This window comes from Pieris brassicae, chromosome 12, assembly GCF_905147105.1.
Source record: "Pieris brassicae chromosome 12, ilPieBrab1.1, whole genome shotgun sequence".
NCBI lineage: Eukaryota > Metazoa > Arthropoda > Insecta > Lepidoptera > Pieridae > Pieris > Pieris brassicae.
Window position 1 is genome coordinate 10,778,097 of NC_059676.1, and position 22,453 is coordinate 10,800,549.

At 33.0% G+C, this 22,453-nt stretch overlaps 3 protein-coding genes across 4 annotated transcripts in view; 1 reads left to right on the forward strand and 2 right to left on the reverse strand.

Moving 5' to 3' along the window:
- Nucleotides 1–17,854, reverse strand: part of LOC123717130 (serine/threonine-protein kinase BRSK2) — a 29,524-nt gene extending 11,670 nt beyond the window's left edge. For both annotated transcript variants that reach the window (XM_045672955.1, XM_045672954.1), the window contains exons 1-14: nucleotides 17,642–17,854; nucleotides 15,461–15,605; nucleotides 11,978–12,072; nucleotides 10,593–10,678; nucleotides 9,942–10,082; nucleotides 9,381–9,531; nucleotides 3,911–4,027; nucleotides 3,685–3,783; nucleotides 3,161–3,360; nucleotides 2,506–2,641; nucleotides 2,012–2,085; nucleotides 1,791–1,849; nucleotides 1,464–1,529; nucleotides 55–126 (exon numbers count right to left, since the gene is read on the reverse strand). In XM_045672955.1, coding sequence (XP_045528911.1) covers nucleotides 55–126; nucleotides 1,464–1,529; nucleotides 1,791–1,849; nucleotides 2,012–2,085; nucleotides 2,506–2,641; nucleotides 3,161–3,360; nucleotides 3,685–3,783; nucleotides 3,911–4,027; nucleotides 9,381–9,531; nucleotides 9,942–10,082; nucleotides 10,593–10,678; nucleotides 11,978–12,072; nucleotides 15,461–15,545 — 1,381 coding nt within the window. In that variant the 5' untranslated portion in view covers nucleotides 15,546–15,605; nucleotides 17,642–17,854. The remainder of the gene's footprint in view (nucleotides 1–54; nucleotides 127–1,463; nucleotides 1,530–1,790; nucleotides 1,850–2,011; nucleotides 2,086–2,505; nucleotides 2,642–3,160; nucleotides 3,361–3,684; nucleotides 3,784–3,910; nucleotides 4,028–9,380; nucleotides 9,532–9,941; nucleotides 10,083–10,592; nucleotides 10,679–11,977; nucleotides 12,073–15,460; nucleotides 15,606–17,641) is intronic.
- On the forward strand, nucleotides 4,636–8,647 carry LOC123717129 (kinesin-like protein KIF23). Its single transcript, XM_045672953.1, has 2 exons — nucleotides 4,636–7,268; nucleotides 7,723–8,647. The coding sequence occupies exons 1-2, from the start codon at nucleotides 4,704–4,706 to the stop codon at nucleotides 7,744–7,746; spliced, it is 2,589 nt and encodes an 862-aa protein (XP_045528909.1). The 5' UTR covers nucleotides 4,636–4,703; the 3' UTR covers nucleotides 7,747–8,647.
- A 2,442-nt stretch (nucleotides 17,855–20,296) lies between the features above and the next one.
- LOC123717306 (gastrula zinc finger protein XlCGF52.1-like) lies at nucleotides 20,297–22,329 on the reverse strand. Its single transcript, XM_045673227.1, has one exon. The coding sequence runs from the start codon at nucleotides 21,900–21,902 to the stop codon at nucleotides 20,967–20,969; it is 936 nt and encodes a 311-aa protein (XP_045529183.1). The 5' UTR covers nucleotides 21,903–22,329; the 3' UTR covers nucleotides 20,297–20,966.
- Nucleotides 22,330–22,453: the final 124 nt, after the last annotated feature.

Sequence of the window (22,453 nt, forward strand, 5' to 3'; positions counted from 1 at the left end):
GTTTTAAAAGAAAACGTGTTACGTGTACGATTCTAATAAAATATTTTTACTTACTAATATTTAAGCTAATCGTGGGTCCGGTAGAGTTCGCTCTTTGATGATGATGTTCACGAATTGATGGTGAAGCTGAAAGTTATAAATGTAATTGCCATCAAAGGTTCACATAGATACCACACCCCACATACACACCATCAATAAACGCAGCCGAATCAGGGGATATTTTACTTTTGTCCTTGATCCTTTGTGTATATAAGTGTAATATGTACCGCTCCTCGATTTCACGACGAACTCCCTGAAGCGTCGAAATCAGGTTTGGTTTCGTTAATTTGGTTGGTTTGGTTAGTTTAGCCTGTCTTCTATACAATGATACACTATATATAGCATTAAACCCACTCTCAATAATGACAACAACGTACTTTTTAAGTTGCTAAAATTAGTAAAACCGCGCAGCGACAAAACAACGTACACAGTACGTTCCGTACGTACGCTTTATTATCCTAGCCCGCAATAAACTCGACTCATACGTTTTTCTCCCCTCCATTTAACGATAACTCTCTATAACCCCATAAAATGCAATCACATATTAGAAAATTGTAATTTCCATAATGTTACCCTAGTTTTCAGGAAGCTGAAACCTTTTTTCAGTCGGTTTCAGAACATGTGTAGTAGAGTGGTGCAGTTTTCAGGGGACCCGTTTTCAGGCGTTTTCAGGCCTAGGTATACCCCTTTGACGAAGGAATATTCTAGACCAAACTTTCTAGGTGTGAGACAAGGACGAAATGATACGAGAGAGAGAGAGAGAAGATCAGAACTTTCTCGAAACTAGACGAGCACTCTAGAACGCCGTACGACAAGGACGGAGCAACGTGCGAAAGAGACAAAGAGTGCGGACGTTCGAGAATTGTGCAATCGCTACTCAGTAGCAAGCCCGCCTAGAAAGTTCTCGAATATTGTTTAGAATTATTCCCAGGGATATATAAGCGAGCCGAAACGCGACTAGTGGCCTTTAGTTTTGAATGCGATAACAAGAGTGAAACACTGAAGCGATAAAGTGAATACAAGTGATAAAGTTCTGTGTGAAGTGTGCATAAGTGAAGCAATAAGTGATTGTTTTGTGTGTGTAATTAGTGCATCTCTGCGGTTAATTTGTGCCCATAAATTCCTCATTGATTTACCAAGAAATAAACCCTTGAATAAATCCACGGCATTTTCTATCCGATCCCCTAGCTCGTAACAATATCATTGGCGATAACTTTAATATAATTATATTTTTTTTTGTTAAATATAATTTATGATAGCTGTATTACGAAATAGATAAATGTCACTTAGTTACCGAGAGATTTGTGAAAATTACTATTTTCTTATGTATTTGTTTTTCTAAGCGTTATAAAAAAAAAAATGACAAGTTTTCGTTAATTAGTTAATTTCAGTATTATTTCTACTTTGCAAGTGAATTTATTTACCTAAAGGTGAACCGGGAGTAGCCGGAGTTCCTCCCAGGGAAGAGACCCGGTGCGGAGTGTGACCAGCTGTAAAAACAAATTTCGTTATTAATATAATTTAATTTATTCAAATGTACCTTGGTGTTTTAATTTATTTTCGAAGATTTATCCGTTCTCTCCTCCTCCTCCTCCGTTTCGTCGCGATGTTTTCTTTCACACATACATAACAAAACATGCTAAAAATTGGTCGAACCTACGACCTCAGGATTCGCACGTTCGCTAGGCCAAAACTGCTCAAATAAGTTTGTATTTCCTGATAAAACAACAGTATTTGATAATAAGTCTCACCAGGAGGACTCGCTGACAGCTGAGGAGAACTTCTGCCTTCACCACGTCTACTGGAAGACCTAATATTAGAAAATATAATTATTTACAAAGAAAAGATAGCATTTTTAAATATATTAAGCATAGTAAAAAATATTAGTGGTTCTTAATAGTTCTGGGACTCAGATCTCTGTATCTGTTTATGAGATATGTTGCAATTAGGGCAAATGTAGTCTAAGTCAAACCTGAATTGAGATCGCCTTGGGGTAATAGGTGAGCCTTCGCTTATTTGACCAAAATGTGCTGACTGGCCATTCACCTGAAATAGATTTAAAATACATAATTTAATGTTTTCATTTCTTGTACAAACATAACCTATGTTTATATAATCTGATATTAAATAAATGTTATATAACATACTTAACATAATTAATCAACGAAAAACACGTTCAATTTTTATATAAATAAAAATGATGATACCAGCAAATGACCAGACTTATTGTAAAACATGAAAAATATTGGATAATTTTATGCATGCATGCATTTTTTTTAATAGGACAGGGACGCAAGAGAGCCTACAGGACGCCCAAAAAACACACTTAATGTTTTTAAAGTATTTTGCATTATAATTGTTTAAATTCCATCTACAAATTCAGATGTGTATTACTTGTTTCACGCAGAAGGTGTGCCTTCCTAGATAGATTATACTAGAATTGACACTATAATAAAAATAACTCACCCGACAGGTATCAAGTCGTTTCCGTGGTGGATCAGTGGGTGCAGCTAAAGCAGGTGGCCTTGGCTCATCGTCTCTAGCAGGCCTACGCCGTTTACGCTCCAGCAGAAGGAAGTATATCACTTTCTCTGTATTGTGGCTAGAACATTACATGCAATTTTATATTAAACTAGCAGGCCCGACAGACCTTGTCTTGCATGATATTTCAAGTAATTAGGATATTAAACAAATTATAAAAGTAACTACTTCATTGCCATCTACCAGTCTAATTGTGAATCTAAGCCATCCAGGTCATTGATTGAAATCCAGCAAAAAAATTGATTGAAATCGCTCCAGTTCTTAAAGAGGAGTTCAGTGACATACCAATATTAGAATTATATATATAAAGATAATGTAAGAGTACTTATTTCAGACAAAGTCAATATGAAGACATTTTGCCCTATACCATACATATAATTGCTAATTTACTTTCTTACAATGCTTATCCTACTATACTACTGCTGCAAGTAATTATTAAGTTTTCTTACATCTGACAACATTATCACTATACAATACTAGGTCAAAATTAGTTTATATATTAAATTTAGGATTATGAAATACAAGGGAACAACTAACTCTGTTTATTTACTGTTAACATATAAGTAATATATATACATACTGTGCACTTAATAAATCCTGAATCAGCTTATCCCTATGTTTAAAGCACCCCAGGCTACATATAGCCTGTAGTACATCAGGATCTATTGCCTCAGCTGATGGTAAGACTCTTGTCTGAACCACCTCCATCATTGGCAACTCTTGTTCTAACTCTCCACGGCCTCCTGCTGTCACCCATGGATGTCTTGTTATTTCTGCTAACTGTTAAAAATAAATCACATAATCACCAATTGAACACTAACGAACATTTTGTCAAAAACAATAATAAATCTCTATGTAATAAATAGGAAATTACAGTTATAAAATTTTACTTTTATTACTAAAAATTTGTATTAATGAGTAAGAATTCAGTAGGTAGATAATAAATTTGTTGTACATGACCATGGTATGGTATGTGTTTTGTCTGCTAAAATAGTTAAGAGCCTACTGTATATATATAGGAATAGGAATACGATAAGAATCTACTGTAATCTTAATCTTAGTCTTCTAAGGTGGTAAGTTTATATTATTATGTATCATACATACTGTCATTCTTTTTTCAGGATTGACTTCAATCATTCCTCGTAATAACTGCTGGCAATCAGGAGGCACAAAATGTGGCACATGAAACACTCCACGCTTCACCTGTAATTATTATTGATTACTTTGTGTTAGCTTCCTAAATTAATAAACGTATTTAATTAAAAAATTACTCAATAATTTTTTTATTCTAGAGTTTTGGTGTTGGTAAAAGATAGCTTGGAAAACTTACCTTTTCAAGAAGTTGCCTCAAGTTATCATCGTCAAACGGTAATGCACCAACTAGTAGCGCATATAATATAACACCGCACGACCAAACATCAGCGCGTCTGCCATCATATTTTTCGCCCTGTAACGAATTTTCTCATTTATTTTCATAGACACCTAACTAGTAAACCAAAATCTTTTGAAATTCGCGCTAATGTCAAATCGAATTAATAACCGTTAACGAAAAATCCACAGAGCGAGATACAAATTCAAAGGAAATTTATCAATTTTATTTCTAACAAAAAAATAATTGTAACACATCAATTTATTGTTAGAAATAAAAGTTCAGTACGGATATTGCATACAATACAACCGAAAGTCGCCTAGTTAAATTTTTAGTCAACGATATTTAAATTTTTAATCTTAAGTTTTAAATCTTTAGATAGCATTATTCTGAGTACAGAGTAACGTGAATAACCAGACAAAACAAATATTTTCTCATACTTTTGACTTTAAATAGTTCACAGTGGTCTTTTAACATTTTATGGCTTAGTCAACTGTCACAAGTATTAACCGACTGAATGGAAATACACGTGTACTGTCAAGATTGTGACTTAGACAGAGACAGGTAGAAGAAAAGGATGGGGAATATCCTATGTTAAAAAGAGAAACACATAACTTCGAAATTGTTGTTAGTCTCTTCAATTAATTCATGTTATTGACGAAATTATACCACCGTTGACCGTTGCTTTGAGTTTTCTTAAACGTTTTCAACGGTTGAAAATAACGTTACTGAAGTGAATAGTGTTTTATTAAAAATGAAGTCCGCTAAGTCAAGAACGCGACTAAATGATATGCGAACGCCAAGTAGAAGTAAACAAAACTTATACCAGGGAGATCGAGACCCGGTACATGTTTATTGCCGATTGCGCCCGATGCAGAATGAAACTGATAATTCCTGTATTAATATACTTTCCCCAACAACAGTCCTTATGGTGCCACCCCCTACAGCATTGGCCTACCGAAATGAAAATAGTAAAACGATGAAATACACTTTCAAAGAAGTATTCCCGCCCAATTGTAATCAACAAGAAATCTTCGATAAAGTAGCATATCCTTTAGTGGATGGCTTAATCAAAGGTAAGAATGGACTTTTATTTACTTACGGAGTCACAGGGAGCGGTAAAACGTTCACCATGACGGGTGATACTCAAAACTGTGGGATACTTCCGAGATGTTTAAATGTTATTTTTAAAACAATAAATGATTTGCAAGCACATAAATATATCTTCAAGCCGGATAGAATGAATATGTTTGATGTTCAGACAGAAGCTGAAGCTATGCTGGAAAGGCAGAAAGAATTACACAAGTTTCGCAGTGGCCGAAAAAATAATTCTAATCCAGATTTAGTCATGTCTAGTACAGATATAAGTAAGGTAGATGGTGTTATTGAAGACAACCAGTATGCTGTTTTTGTCACTTACATTGAGATATATAACAACAGTGTTTTTGATTTACTTGAAGATGGTCCACCTAGCAAAAGTCTGTCTACAAAAATGATTAGAGAAGATGCATCTCATAAAATGTATGTTCATAATGTAACAGAAGTAGAAATTAAGTCTGCAGAAGAAGCATTTGAAACTTTTTATTTAGGCTTAAAAAGAAAACGTATGGCTCACACCAATCTAAATGCTGAATCTAGTCGAAGCCATTCAGTTTTTACTATTCGCCTGGTGCAGGCACCAGTTGATGAGATTGGAGAAGCTGTGATACAAAAAAAAGAATTTATTACAATAAGTCAACTGAGTCTTGTTGACCTTGCTGGCAGTGAACGGACAAACAGAACACAAAACACTGGAGACAGGCTGCGAGAGGCCAGTAACATTAATAAATCTCTTATGACTCTAAGAACATGCTTAGAAATGTTAAGAGAAAACCAACTTAATTCTGCAAAAAATAAGGTACCTTACCGTGAGTCAAGGATTACTCACTTATTTAAAAACTTCTTTGAGGGAGAAGGTCAGGTTAGAATGATAGTATGTGCAAATCCTAGAGCAGAAGATTATGATGAAACACTTCAAGTAATGCGATTTGCTGAAGTGGCTGCAGAAGTAGAAGTAGCAAAGCCTCAAATAACAGATATAGCAGCCTCTATTGGTTTGATGTCTGGTCGTAGAAAAGCTAACAGATTATTTAACATGGCTCGTGATAAGTTAGAAAAACCTGAAGCTAAAGATCTGGAATTGGACTTAGGTCTTGTTTATAGTCTTGGTCCAGACTTCCCTAGCCTGGAATTGAATAGCTCCCAGGCAGCTCATATTACTAAAGAATTAATGGCGCACTTGGAAATGCGTATTAATCGTCGAGAAACTCTACGAAGAACTTTAGCTCTCAAAGACGAAAAATTCCGTTCAGCCCTACTTGAACTTCAAAAAGAGGTTCTAGAACTGAGAAGTGAAAACGCATCATTAAATGCTCAGTTGTCTACAGAAAAACGTCGTAATCATGCTTTTGAAGAACGCCTTACCCGGTCAGAAAATGAGGTCATAAATTATCAAAAAAAACTAACAGAAATGACTGAGTACTCATCATCCTTAAAACGTGAGATGCAAGAAAAGGATCTTTTACTAAACCAAAATAAGCTAGACAAGGCAAAGCAAAAGAAGCTCTTGGAACGAAAATATCAGCACAAAATGGCTGCAGAACATGAAAAAGCTAAAGAAATTATATCAGAAAAAGAACGATTGGAAAATGCAAATGAAGAAAAAGAAAATAGGCTTCGAATAATTGAAAATGCTTTAAAAGGTGAAAAGCGTTTAGATACTGGGGCACAAACAAGTGTGAGGGACTTTACTCCTGGTTCTACACCTCGGGCCCTTCCCGCCCATTTACTCTCACCATTCATTGCACAATCAAAAGATTCCCAAACATCACGCTCCAGACGTGGTGTAGCCATTGCAAATCCGCGCCACCGCAGATCTTTATCAGCAGATGGCAAAGGATGGGTAGAACATGCTCCAAACAAACTTGTTCCCATGGGCACAGTAATGAAACCAAGCATTGGTAACAGTAAGCTTGTGAATAAACTAACTAATGTTAAAGATATTGCCAACACAAAGACATCTAAATATTGCTTGATATCTCAAGAGCAAGATACAGATGGAGAATTAGAAACAAAATTGTATAAAGGAGATATTGTACCAACATGTGGTGGTGGGGCGCAGGTGATATTTAATGATGTTGAGATGCTTAAGCAGTTTTCACCAACTAACGAAAGAGAATCATCTTCAAACAGAACTTCAGGATGTGCAAGACATTCAGGGAAAAGAAGAGACACTGGTTGTTCACCACCTCCGACACCATCAACAGTCAAGAAACAGAGGGTAGATGATGATTAAGTTTTTTTTCAACTTGTGAAATATTCTTAAATAATGTTTTTTACAATGTATGTTTCTAAAACAACTGTAGATCTGAGTTTTTTAATAATATTGAGAATATTTCAGAAGTTGTGTGTGTTTTTTTATGTTTAGTTATGAACTAACACTTTTTTTTATTTTTATTGTGTGAAGTTTTTTGTAAATCACTTAATATTGTTTGCTCATTAAGACATCAGTTCCTTATACATTTGTTTTTAGTACAAATAATTATGTGATAAACTAATCTCTATATCACTAAGAGTTATGGTTTCAGTTTTTGGTATATTTGGTACATTGTGAACTTGGTGTTTCCATTTATTTAGATAATTTCAATCATATAGATTCTTGTGACATGGTTTTGGTGGGTTTGGGGTACTCAAAATTATATTGATAAAATTCCTGACTTGTTTCAAAATTACAGGACATAAGTATTGCGGCCTATTAATAACACCATGGGCAAGTACAATCCACCACGCAGGCCCAGTTTGGATTGGTGGAAAAATATTGCTCTTGTATTTTAAACATTTGTTAGGATTTCTACACATTCATCATTTTCAGGAAATCAAAACATCCCCAAAAAATTAAACACATTAAATATAATAAAAATAGGACTGACCCATCTGAAATAATTTAACATAAAACAATATTATTAACAGACTTCAACTTTTATTTCCATGTTTTTTTATCTTAATTATGAATGAATGAACCCTGTCATAATATAAAATTCCCTGTAGATGAAGCGGACTTTTCCTCACAACAATCCAAATTATGTGCCTACTAATCTCTTTTTAGTTTTTATGTAAAAAGTGGTCCTATTTATATTAAACTAATAGTTTCACAAATATGCACCATATTTTGGACTTAATTATTTTAGAAAATTGTAATGTAGTACTTAATTAGGTTTAATGTCGGTAAGGTATATAATAATATATTTTTAGATTTATTAGTTTTACATATATTTGACTCAATTAACAACTTTCAAATACTACTCAAATAGTACTCTTAATATGTTAAAAATTTCGCATTGAAAACGACTAAATATGACAACTATACTATACTAAAAAACAACTTTCTCGAATGACAGCTTCTTTGCTTTAAGTTTCAATGATATGATCAAGATAATATATTGATGAGATTAGTATGAAAATTGGTATGTATCATATCATCTACGATGTCCCCAAGCTTATTAAAGTTTGGCCTAGCGGTTTAGTGTAAAACCCGCTTCTGATAGTTCAATAACTACGTATAATTAATTATTAGACTAAATACAAAACCGTTCAGTTCTTTAGAATACACTTTTAGTTTATTGTAATTGCGAATGTAATCGCGCATTTTTTTTATAATAGTTATTTTAACTAGTTTTTTAATTAAATTCTATCCATTTTTTCAAATTAAAAATTATATAAGGCATATACGGTATAGATTTTTCCCATTTTGATTCATTTAAAAACATTGTATTTGTTTAATTAAGATTTCTTCATTTTATTCTAGAACTATTGTCAAATGTAGAACGCTGCATTTTCCCTTAAATATATATGTATATAATGTAATATGCTGTTTTATTTAATATCTCCTGAAAACAAAACCTTGGGCATTAAAAATTACATTACTAAAAAACTAGGTAAACTTTTGTCTAATTTGGTCGCATAGTAAATAGTTTATAAGAACATATTTCTGCATATTATATTGCAAAGAATACAAATGGCTACGCTACATCGAACGGCGGTTATTTTTTTATATTCAGAAAATAAATATTAATTAGCCTAGTCTAGTTAATTTGATCCTGTATTTTTTGAGTATCTTCGTAAAGAATTCTAGAAATTATTTCTATAATAATGTTCCTGTTGGAACCCTATGTTAAAAAGGGCTAAACATACATGAACCTCCATTTTATAACAGACAACAACAAAAGCAACAACAGTATGTTGTTTAACATTTTTCGCAAGACACCCATCGGTGTATGATATGCTTCTTATCAATGTGGTTTATGGTGGGAAATATTATGAAGAACTTAACATCGAAATCCTTAGCCACTAAATTATCTATAAGCTTAATTAGCGCAGGGTGACATTTACATACCCTTATAACTTCTGGGCAGGCATAATGCGGGCTTCCACATGACGTCTCCAATAGAGAACCAGCAGGCTGAAGCGACGCCATCCCGAAGTCAGCGATTTTGATGTTATTCCGCTCGTCCAACAGCAGATTTTCTGGTTTCAAATCTCGGTGGCTAAAATAATAATATAAAATAAACATTATATTTTTAAAATATATTAACTTGTGAAATTGCTTTAGTATTCCATGCGTAGTTCAGAGTTCGATTTTCACTAGGAACAAATGCTTTGGAAGGCACAGTCTGGTCACCTATTTCCTAGATTATCAGTGGTGCACACGATTCTGTAAGTTCACGTAATTTCAATAGCGATTTAAATTTTACTACGTAATTCCAAATTTATAACAGTGCTACGGATGTTGAAAGAACTTCATTAAAATTGGGTGATTGGCAATGTAACCACTGAAATAACTTTTCCTTAGGGAATGTCATTTGCTAATTATTGCATAGTCGTTGACATCTCTATCGAAATTACGTGGTAAAATGGCTGGTGCTACTTAATTGTTAAACTATGTTAAAATACTTACCATATAGAATGGCTGTGACAGAAATCCAGAGCGGATATTATTTGTCGGAAAAATCTTCGCGCTTCTTTTGGAGTTAGCCTACCCTTCTTTACTAAATAATCAAACAATTCACCCCCACTAACATGTTCTAGAACTAAATACCTGAAATTAAAAAAAAAATAACACTATATAATCTCTTTATGGAGGAATACTTTCGTTGTATCACCAAAAATGTTTTAGGTTCCACTTAATTCAAAGTTCGCGCCTACGTACTCTGGGGGTATGTTGGAAAGTCATAATTCTAGTCTATAAAGAAATGTTAAAATCTTACACTAAGACCCAGTTGACGCGTTATAGCGCGATTGGACTATTATTTCAATAAATAAAAACTAAATCAGTTGAGAAATTTGCACACAGACAATTGGAGTCACGTGAACTAATTTAATTTATAAACATATTTTAATTCTAACTTTGTATCATTAAAAATTCTACATACTCTTTTATATTGTTATTTCCGAGTATATTACGTATGTACTCTCCGAAATATCTATGAATATTTTATAGTACGGCAAAATGCTCACTTGATGTTAAGTAATATTGCCCGCCCATCGACATTGACACTGCTAGAAGGTTTGCTAGTGCGTTGTTATTTGATTATTAAAATAAACTTACAGATATTTCTTATTTTCGTAAACATCAGATAACCCCAATACGTGTGGATGCTCAATCAATTTCATTATGGCTATTTCGCGTTCCACCTGTAACAAAAATATTACTAATAGTATCACTGTATTCAATAGTTATATGTTACACAAGACGTTACATTTGCTTGAATCATACGCTGGAAGTACTAAACCGTTTTCGATGGATCGTGTAAATATTTTATGATCATTATATAAAAAAACAATTCTACAATTGGAACACGACATATCACTTCAGACAGACATAGTTACTTTTTATAGATTTTTATATTATTTTAATTATCATTGTTTGTGAATATTGATACATAGTTATTTATCATCATAAACACTAGATTGAATCGAACACAACTAATTAAGACAATATTTTTTAACCTACATAGTAACAATGAAAATTGATAAATAGAAATTTAAACAAATTCATTAAGTTAGGTTCCTGTGGCAATGTACCTTTAATGCTGGCAGCATTCCCCACTATTTTGCGATACTTATTCGTTGAGCGAGGAAAGCACCAGCTCTGGATTCACCGTTAGTGCCAGGTGCCAACTTAAATGTTTAATTAGCGCCTGAGCACAGTGTGTGAGCCCCACACCCCAAGGGTCTACCACAGGAAACAAAATCAAGGGCTTTCCTTTAACTGAGACAAATATTTTCCGCCTGTTTTGAGAGGTGGGACGAGCTAACGTGTCTACACAAATAGCATCCCATTTCAAACCCTGTCCTGTCCCATAGTTCGGTTTAATGTTGTCCCTTAGATATAGAGTGCGCATTGCCGTATGCCACAAGGAATATAACTAATATGACGGAAGTCGTATTCGTTGGCTTTCCGTGTAGCCTACGATGCTAAATGGGGATTTACACGAGCGTCATAGAGACTTATTGTGTGTTGAGAAGCTTAGATAATTATAAAATAATTAAATTATAATCAAAAATGTAAAAAACCCTGTGCCATGGACATACTCGAGCGCCTCAGTTATTGATAGCATCCATGACCTACGTATTTTTAATTATGTACGTGTGTTAATCTGATTGTTTGAGTGGGGCTGGTACGTAGGGGTTGAAAATGAAAGAAAAATATCGAGCGGGTCAGATTTTCTAAGGGGGTGTTAAGTGAACGTAAAAAAAATCTCTCATAATATGGCGATTTGGATGTGACGCAGACTCGCGGTCGTTATTAGAATTGATTGTAAATCAAAATGGCGCTTTTTTTGCACAGCTGCGTCAGATATATGGTTCATTTTTATGTCCTAGACGTGATGTCTCTTAGCCTGTTGATTATCTAATAAGGAGGGAATCGTTTAATAACTTAATAATTTTCTCGTACATTACTAATTATAATAATCAAATTATTATGTTTACCTTCATAAGCACAGATTCGCTAAGCTTCTCCCTGTTGATAATTTTTATTGCCACCTTTTTACCAGTTACACAATGTACACCCAGCTTAACGAGGCCTGAAAGCAAAAATAACAAAATTATAGTTAGTTATAGATATTGTATTGGTAAAAATGAAAATTGGTGTCTTCCTGCTGGTTATGAATTAAGTTTGATAGTTAATTTAATTGTTATTTAACGGATTATATTATTATTTGCCTAGTAATTTACAGATTCTCTTCTTCTGACGTTCGGTTAATTTACGTTAAAATGGGGACGAGGCTTATCCGTGATACACACACACATTGCCAGAGGGCTCGCAAGTGCGTTGCCGGCCTTTCATTTATAATTCCTTGATTGAAAGATTTTCTCAGTTCAAAAACATTGCGTTAAAAATATTTACGAAGATGATCTTTATTGGTTTTAAGAAAAAGTTTTCACAACAACAATCGATGCGTTTTTCAAGTAATAAGCGCATCACATTTCATTATTCTAAGAAAGCTTTGTATCTATATTGAGTTGCTATAACAATAATTTTATATTTAATTAAAAACGTTTAAATGTGAAAAGAATAAGTTTTTTAAAAAAACTGGACTCTGGAGAACGTTATTTACTGCATTTTTCAACTAATGCCCAAATTTTATATGAGATGAGTATAGTCGTACTTTTTTTAAATTTATATCTTATTATTATAACACTGTAGTATCTCCAACTATGAATAGTTTAATATATTAAAAAAATGTACATGTATCTGTGAAATACATATCTATTGTATTGCAACTTTTTCTGTTAACTTGATATAGGACGAGACGAAATATTCAATTTCGAGAAGTAGGTCATACTTCCGACAGTTGAAATTCAATTTAATACATGGCAAGCACAGACACATCGCCAGCTCTAATTGTAACTTTTATTTCCTGTACGTACTATTTAATCTTTTTATGTTGACATAATTCACGGGATTGATATTTTATGTTACAGGTGGCAAACGGGCAGGAGGCTCACCTAATGTAAAGTGATACTGCGGCCCATGGATACTCTCACTGTCAGAAGGCATGCAAGCGCGCGGTCGGTATTTTAAGAATTGGTATGTTTTTTTCTTGAAGGACCCTAAGTCAAATTGGTTAGGAAAAGAAACGCTCAATTATGGAACGTCGGAAGACAAGGTGATACGGAAGGTCATTTGTATTCTGCCTTGACGTTCGATGATGAAACTCAGCTGCAGGTATTTGTCGGAACAACTCCCCTGAACACTCTCAAGGGTAAATGCGGTAGAAGATGCAGAGAGATCCCACATCTCTACGTAACGCCAAGTGATCAAGCCGCTCGGAAAGTGACTGGTAGTCGACGATTCGAATCGCACTTCGTTGAATCAGTGTTTTTATTACTTTGATGTTTTAAACAGCCTTAAGTGTCGAAAAAGCAAACCAATAGCAAATTATTGTAGAATATATACTTTTATTATATTTATGTTTCGGTGTACACCTGAATAAAATGTTGCATTACTCTATACATAGTTTAGTTGTTTTCATATATGACACAGTGACACTATGTCACGGCCATATGCCAATGTAGACAATCCAATTACAGTTAAGTGCGTCTGACTTTATTTTAGCACAAAAACCTCTCAAGTGCAACAAAAGGGGTCTAACGTAAACAAAGCATTAAGGTTGTACAGCTCTATCTATATTTATTACTTGTAACGCGCCACATTTCATTAAAACATGCCCAATGCTTTAATGCATTTTGTGAATTAAGTTTGGACTAAAACTGTGCTCTGTGCGTTGAAATATCGTTATAATAAAAGGAAAAAGATGAATTTTGGATATATTCTCTTCACTCGTACTCTAAATTTCTGAAGATCGTGTTAGTTTACTGCATAACTTCAAATATAATTAATGCATTGTATACCTAATATCATTTTATAGGCTCATGTTTTTTCATGACAGTAAAATAGGACAAATTAAAATCTATTTTATGTACTGATACTGATATTGAAGCGGACATACAGATCAAACGTGATACCTAATAAAATTCTTATTAGTACATTAAATACTTCAGTGAATGTAAAATAAATACAATACAATTCAAGAAACGCACACAAAAAAATTGGGGTTTACATATATATATATTGATTAGGAAATTGATATTCCGTTAACAGCTCGTAATAATTCCATGTTAAGTGAGTACCATCTTCGGCTGTAAGTAGATCAACGACAATCAAAATGAAGACTTTAGTGTGGTAAGTTGTCTTTAAATTTTATATTCACAAAATGTTAAGAAAACGGTATGTAAAAAAGTTTTACTTGAAGCTAATTATGTTATATGAATCGTAAAGCCTGCCGCATATATACACATATATACTTGGGGCAGACACGTTTGTATAATGTATAATGCGTTAACCACTATATTATATATACTAGAATTATTATTATTCATTTTGCAGCATTATTTTGATCCTCATATCGAGGATATTTGCAAAACCAACTTTAGAGTATTTGGGCGCTATCGAAGCTGTTCCGCCTAGTGTTACCCTGTCACCATTGAGCGATAGTCGTATAGATGGAAATGGGATTCATATAAGTGAGTAATAATTTCTGCATTAATACAATTACAATAACATATCTTGATAAAAATATATTTATTGTCTCATACTTATTTGTGTTTATGTATATACCATTAGGTACCTAGTTATCTGTGGAGTTTTGGTTCTATATGAGTGATATGACATAACGACATTATTTCAAAAACCATATTTTCTTTGACGTTTGTTAATTATTATGTCAGGATGGCAATGCTATATTTACTACAATGTATTATTATTTAACTGTGAGGGCAAATGAATAAAAACGTTATTTGGAGAAAACAATTTGCTTTTGCCATTTTCAGACAGAACAAGTAACAAACGTCAAATACGAAGAAAATATGGTTGTTATGTCAAAAACTCCACAGATAACTAGGTAAAGCTATACATAAACACCTGAGTACCTGTGTTCGATTTGAGAGGAACAATCATACTTTAAACTTGGCATTTTTGACATTTCATTTATGACTGTGCTGTTTTAAATGTGCAACTGCCGTACTCAACATTTCTTTTTCAGATCCACTCACAAACCCCCTCTTTCAAGTTGTTCTAGACGAAAGCGATAATAAAAGGCGAGTTCAACGATATAGAGACATATTTTAATGTATATTAGAATTATGTTAATAAATATGTAACATTCAAACGAATTTCAGTAAAAAATCACCCCACTCATGAATTACGCAATGATATTCATAAAAACTTAATAATTTAAATAAATAATATTACCCATTTTCGTCGCATATATTTTCATCTATAGAAAACTATTCACTAGAAGATGAAAAATGTATGCGAAGTTATCTTAAGATAATCAAAAACTAATAATATCATTGAAAGGAATCAGTACGTCCCAACCACCGTAAGACAAGACAACATTAAGAACATACCAGTTTGCCCCTTGCCCAGGGTCTTTTCGAGGCGAAAAGGCCCCACATACTGGTAGGCCTCCGTGGCCGTGGTGCCCCCTTCCATGTTTACAGCGTCATGTCGACTCTTGGTGAACTCTCAATCCTGCCTGGACGGTCATTATTTCTGGAAAATACATAAGTTAATTTTGAATAAATCGCTCGAGTCATTTAGGTTATCTTTTTTTCAAAAAAAACCGGTGCATTTATTTTGATCAAGTCATTTGGAACGAACATATACAATGTATATTTTTTTTTCACATTTAACTATAGAAATTAATGGGATGTAAGTATAGTAATTATTGTAATATTGTTTTCTGCATATATAATAAATTTATTTCGTCACAACTCGTATGTGTCACGCATCAACATTTAAAAAAAACAAATTAATCAATAATTATAGATCTATTTGTATTTATATCAATATCATTTAAATCATAAGATTTAAGAACGTAATTTTTAATAAAAGGCGCGGCAAAAAATCAAGAAAAATTAAATCTAAAAGAAATTAACGAGTACCTAACCGTAAAAGCAGATTAATATTACCTGTAGTAATCTTGACCTATTTTTTATTGTTTGGTTTGCTTTTACTAGGCCAAAAATTTTTATTATGGGAGCCACAGGAGGCCGATCATAACTTTCTCGAACAAAAGCTATTATATTCCTAGTTGACGCTTACAGTACCCACTATGTAACACATTCATAAGCTATACTCCAAGAAATACTTCAAGAATAACCAAATCTAATTTGAATTATCTTTGAACTTCATTTACTTGCCGGGACTGAAAGATGTAAGCTTTCAGTTCATTATCGTTAGATGACTATTCGTTTATAATTGATAACTTAATGCGAATTTGGAACAAGCTACCAAAGTAGCGCCTGGTAGATGGTACCAGTGACCCTACAGCTGGTGCCGGTTAAGAATATTGTAAATTCTGTATATTGTATAAAGGGTGACAAGATATTGTATTTATTAACAGGAAAGCACTTAAAATAGATAGGAATACATATATTTTTGATTGTCTTTACTAGAAATAAATTTGTCATTGATGGCATAACTCGTTGATTTAATTAATTTTGATATATTTCTAAGCGTTAAAATACAATTAAAGTTAAATGTTCATAAATTATACATACAATATGCATACTTATGACACAATTAATACGTTTTCGACAGACGTGAACCACTCATAGCGCTTCGTACCTTAAAAGCATGTACAATGACTACATTAATTGTAAATAACAATTTAAAATAAAGGCTATTTTGGTTATATTTGTATCAGCTTTGTGAACATCAAATTAACTAGAATCATAGCGCAATTGGTTACACAAATTGCTTCAATTATTCAGGATTCAAATTGGTGATAAAATCTTTGCCTGAATACATAATCATAGTCTCTGCCGATTGAGTTATCGATATATTTAAAGTGACCGACCCAACAGGGTAGGTCACTTTAAATAAATAAACGATTGGCATAATCCCAAAAGAATATTTGTACCGCAATCTAATCTTGTGTAGAAAATTAAAGACGACTGCAGATACAATTGAGAGAAAATTTCTTATAGGGCGTTTATTTCAGTTAAATATTTTTTGAACGAACTTTATCTAATATTTTATGAATTGAGTTTTCTAAGAATGTGTTTATTGTTTTATGTGCATTTTTAGGACCGTTACTAATAAATTCTTATAAGTAACCCGCGTATATCAGACACACTGGTTGCGACTTCGTCTGCGTAGAAGATAAAAAGTATTTTCATAACAACTAATTTTATTCTATTGAAAATATTATAGTAGATTAATTAATATATTTATTATTAGTAACAAGCGTATCTCATATTTCTCACAACATCTCTTAGCGAAATATTGATTTGAAAAATCTCTTTTTGTATCTGTATAGTTATTTTTTTATAATATTGACATTTTATTTTACAATGTACCTAATTGCATTGCGCTTATGAGAAATAAACAGTGAACACGGTGGTCATTGATAATATTACAAAAATGTTGTATAATAAAAAGACGAATTAAATTTATTAAAAAATGTGCGATTAACATTCTATTTTATTTTAGCAGACAAATGTTTCGTCTCTGGTAATAATAATCGTATTGGTGTATATTTATATGAACAAAATACGTGATAAGTAATGGAAACTATACATTACCTTAAAAGAAACACTAAAACAACACTAAACACAGGTTCCGCATACAACGTCAGTCACTAAAAAATCAATATTCCTCTCATCACGTTTTTGAACACAAAAATAGATTTATATGGCGAAACTTTGATTTTGAATAATTTTACACCTAACTAACTTGGTAAAATTGTAAAAAATATTTTATTTGACTAATTACATAATTGTGGCGGTGTAAAAATTGTTTTTGGTGGTATATCGCAAGCGGGGCGCTCGGTTTTGATCGGCAAACATCGGGGTTCGTCGGAGGGTTGACTCACTTATGAGGGGTGGTTTTGCGTTCCGTTTTACGTACTAAATAAAACAAGGGGTGTAATTTATTTTTAAATTCTATTATAATTAGATACATTTTTATATTACCTTTACTTCACAACATTACAAATTTTATACATCTGTTAAAGGAGATTATATGTTTAGAAAAATATTATGTAATCTGTAAGTGGCCCCACCTAGATATGCTTTTTGGAAGTTTGACTTTTTCCTACTTAAACCGTAACTATCAAAGTCGGTAAAAATAATCACGCCTTGGCATAGGTGAATTAATTATCTCTATTGTCTTTATGTAAATTTCATTTTTAAATGTATTATAATTAGAACGACTTTTGACCTCAGAGCTGGACAACTTTTTTTAAATCGCTTATTAATATGTTGCTTTATTTCCTAACTAGAAAAAAGTATAATTTGACTTCGTTAGATACTTTATGATATGTTTAAAATATAAAACTATTTGTGTAGCATTTTAATAATTGTGCTTTGGCCATAGTCCTTAAATTAATATTACTAGTTAGTAACAAATGTACAAATCTTTCCTGTTAGTATTAATATAGTAGTATAGATTTGTGTTGACGTCCCCTTCGCGTAGTGACTTTAAAAAAATATTAAATTACTATTTCTAATTGACAGTTTAGTTTTTGTTAACGGTAAGATTGGTGGTCTAAATAGAAAGGTACTTTTGTAAATTTTTTAAATACCTGCCCCCGTTTTCTAATCCCTTAGCTAATAATAAATCTAATTTTTATACGATTTTTGGAGATAGTATCTCGAATTAATCACTAAGCAATGTTTCTGCTATATTTTTAAATTAATATATACCGAGGTTCTTACTACGACCAGAGGCTTCTTGCTAAAATCTATAGGTACATAAGTTACAAAATTTCAGATCAAAATGAAATACCAAGTTTCGGAAGAGCGCTATAAAATACTTATGTCTCGCTACCACGAATTTGTCGAGGGTATGGGACACCCTGATAAAATTCCTGTGAAGGTATTCGATGCTTTGTCCCAAAAGCAAAATGAGGAGCTGCTGTTGATAAGAGACATCAGTGCCTACCTACAGAAGAAGAAAGATAACGATATTGCGAAGCAGAATGTGAGTATATCCCAATACTTTTTTATGGCATAGGAAAACCAGCAGCACAGCAATCGCCGTCCATTGACACCTGCAATCCCGGGAATAGCGGGTGTGTTGCTGACCTTTCAAGGAATGGGACGCTCTTTTTTTGAAGGCTCTAAAGTCGTATCGGTTTGGAAATACCTCTACGGGTTTCGCAGAGGTGGTGCGCGACCGAAAGTGTCTTAAAAAGGATGACATTTTAAATATACAATACATATTATTTGATCAGCTATAGTAGCTAGAAAATAAGTCCAGTGTCATGAGATGCACAGTGGTTTCGGCGCGGTTTTTCTGCTAAAAGTTAATGCGTGAAATATCATCCACCTACCGTGACGAGACTTACCTTAACCGCGGTTTTTTTTCATAACTTACCTTATGAAAAAAAACCGCGGTTTCAATTTTCGAGACAACACTATTTGTTTGCGTCTGAAGGATGATTGATAATTACCTATACGTATTTGTCATTTAAACGTCTTACAAGGTGCTGTTATGCGACGTTAACTCTCTGTTTACTTTTTGCAGCAAACTGAAGGAACCGCTGAAAAAGAAGAAGAGACAAAAGAGCCTGAAGAACAGAAGCCAGAGTGATGGAATTAATCATATCTCCTAGCTTTTAAGTTTGAAATATAATAATTATATATATAAACAAAAAAAATTATTAAACCTTTTTCGATCTTCCCCGGATTCAATCCACCTACTAACGGTATCCCAACAGTCGTAAGTGTTAAGACTATTTTCGAGTTCCCATTAGATAACTTCTTTGTAGTGTTGTCTTACAGACTTTTATTTTTCTTACCACTACACTTGGTTCTCGCGACTTCATAGCGTGACAATACATTTTATTATTATATTGATACGAAGTCGGTCCCAAAGTTCTGTCATAAATGGAAATAATGATAAAAGGAAAAGTACTGATCATTTTTTTAATGACTGATACATCGCTCGCCGTCGACCTTTTGGGTGTAAGGCAAGCCCCGGTTTCCTCACGACGTTCTCCTTCACCGTTGGAGCTAATGTTAAATGCGCACATAGAAAGCAAATTCATTGGTGGAACCGGGTTGGAACCTACGACCTCAGGGATGAGAGTCGCAGGCTGAAGACACTATGACAATGCTGCTCTTAAAGCAATTATAAACAGTGAAATAACATTATTTTTCTTTATTACAATAAATTTGACTTTAAGGGACAAAAAACTAAAACTAGGTAATAAGACAAAAGCTTAATATTTATTGTGTAAAAAAATCACATAAGCAATACTTAAAAATGTGATATAAACTTAAAATTAAAAAAAGGCAATATGGCTGATTACTTAAGAGTATAAATTATGTTTCATTTCATATAATGGAATTATGATTAAAGTCCCATGTAAGGTATGTCATTGTTAATTCGATATAATTAAATAAATAAATATTAATATATTCAGAACATTTTAAAAGAAATCTATAAGGCTCATTCCTACAGACACATTTAAGGCTCATCTTTACAAAAAATCCTCACCTTCCCCATATGACAAATTAGTCGCTAGTCGCGTCAAAAATGACATATTGCTTTCATGGATATAAGTACTCTTTAGATGAGAATTAAAATAACTTTATCAGTTATTTGTAGAAACTTACTGAGTTTAAATCCAATTAAATTTTAGTTAGGAAGCTGCCAGAAATAAAATCTAAATAATTTATGTTATTTTAAGTAGCCAGTCATATAGTAAGGTATATTCTGATGTTATTGATTTAAAAATAACTAGTTAGGTTATAGATAAATATAGAAATGTTTCTCATTATTAAAGGAAATTTATAATATACTCAGTATTCTTTAAAATTAAAAATAGGAACCCGAAATGCAATTTTTGTATGTACAGTTTATACCTTACTTTGCCTTAACACTAAGGTTATAATTCCTCTACTAAGAGTTATCCGTCATTACATCATCATCTTCATCTTCAGGATCTGCTAGGTCAGGGTGGCAGACGCGAATATGTAGGTTCAAGTTAATCTTAACAATAAAACTCTTACCACAAGTTGTACATTTATGTGGTCGCTTAACATCATCATCAATTGTTGAAGGATGTGCTCTGGCTATATGTGTCCGAAGCAAAGTTGAATGCATTGTTCGGTCACATTGATTGCATTTTACTAGACAGTCCATAGGCTGCCCTTCATGGCTCTGGCGATGCTTTTCCATAGTAATCTTTGATACAAAGAGTTTCTGACAGCAATCACATTTAAAATTCTTCACTTTAGAGTGTTTTTTCATATGAATCTTTAAGCAGTTTTTAGTAGGGAACATCTCATCACATTTCGAGCACTTAAACTTTTTTATATCATTGTGGAGTTGCATATGGAGCTTTAAATAAGCTTGCCCTGTGAAGCTTTTATTGCAAATTTCACAATTAATCGTGCTTGTTGTTGAGTGAGACTGCATGTGACTTTTAAGAAATTGGGCAGCTACAAAGCTTCGATCACATACCTGACATATATACTTTTTAGCTGCATTTCCTTCATGCTTACTATGATGAATATCCAAATGGTACTGAGAATTTACTTTAACATCACATTGATCACATTTAAACTTCCTCCTCTTTTTTGGCCCTTCTCTTACAACCATTGTAGGTTCTGGTACCATTTGTGGAGTATCTTTTTCATTCCCATGGAACTTTTTATGCAAAATCAAGTATTCTAAACCGTCAAACGTTAAATCACAATCGTCACAACAATAACGCACCGTGGCTTGTTTTGGTTGCATTTCGTAAGTGACATTTTCCTGACCATTGTATGATTCTGCCATTTTTTCACGTTTTACACCAGATCTGTCGTTGTTGTCGCTACCGGCCGGCTCCATACTCTTCAACAGTGAACGGTAATTCCAAAATTATCCAGAGTTCTGTGACGCGACTCCTATGCCATTGTTCTATTGATCGGTAATTATCAATTATTTCAAGAAATAGTACAATTTCAAGATTTTAGGTTCAAAAATTTAAATTCGCACTATTGTTTACATGATTATGATGAAGATTTTAAAACATTTTTGAGTGTAATACAAAAGGAAGCCTTGTTACGATACGATAAATTCCAAAAGAGAAGCGAAGCGCGTTGGTTTTTTTTCTCAGCCAATGACAGCGTAATCTTTTTTGTTTGACAAATGATTGTTACCAGTTTAAAAAACATACATTACAGAAGAACGCAATCGTATTTATATCGAGCAAATGGATAGTATAAATTTGTTGAAAATTTAGGGCTGAAATTTCATAAGCAAATTTAATATGATAATTAATAATATAAAAAACACAAACGGTTGTTCATTACATAATCGTTAATGAAGTGGTCTGTATATTTGCTAAATCTGTGATCAACAGAAACTGTTGCCAGTTTACTATGATTCAATTCAATAAT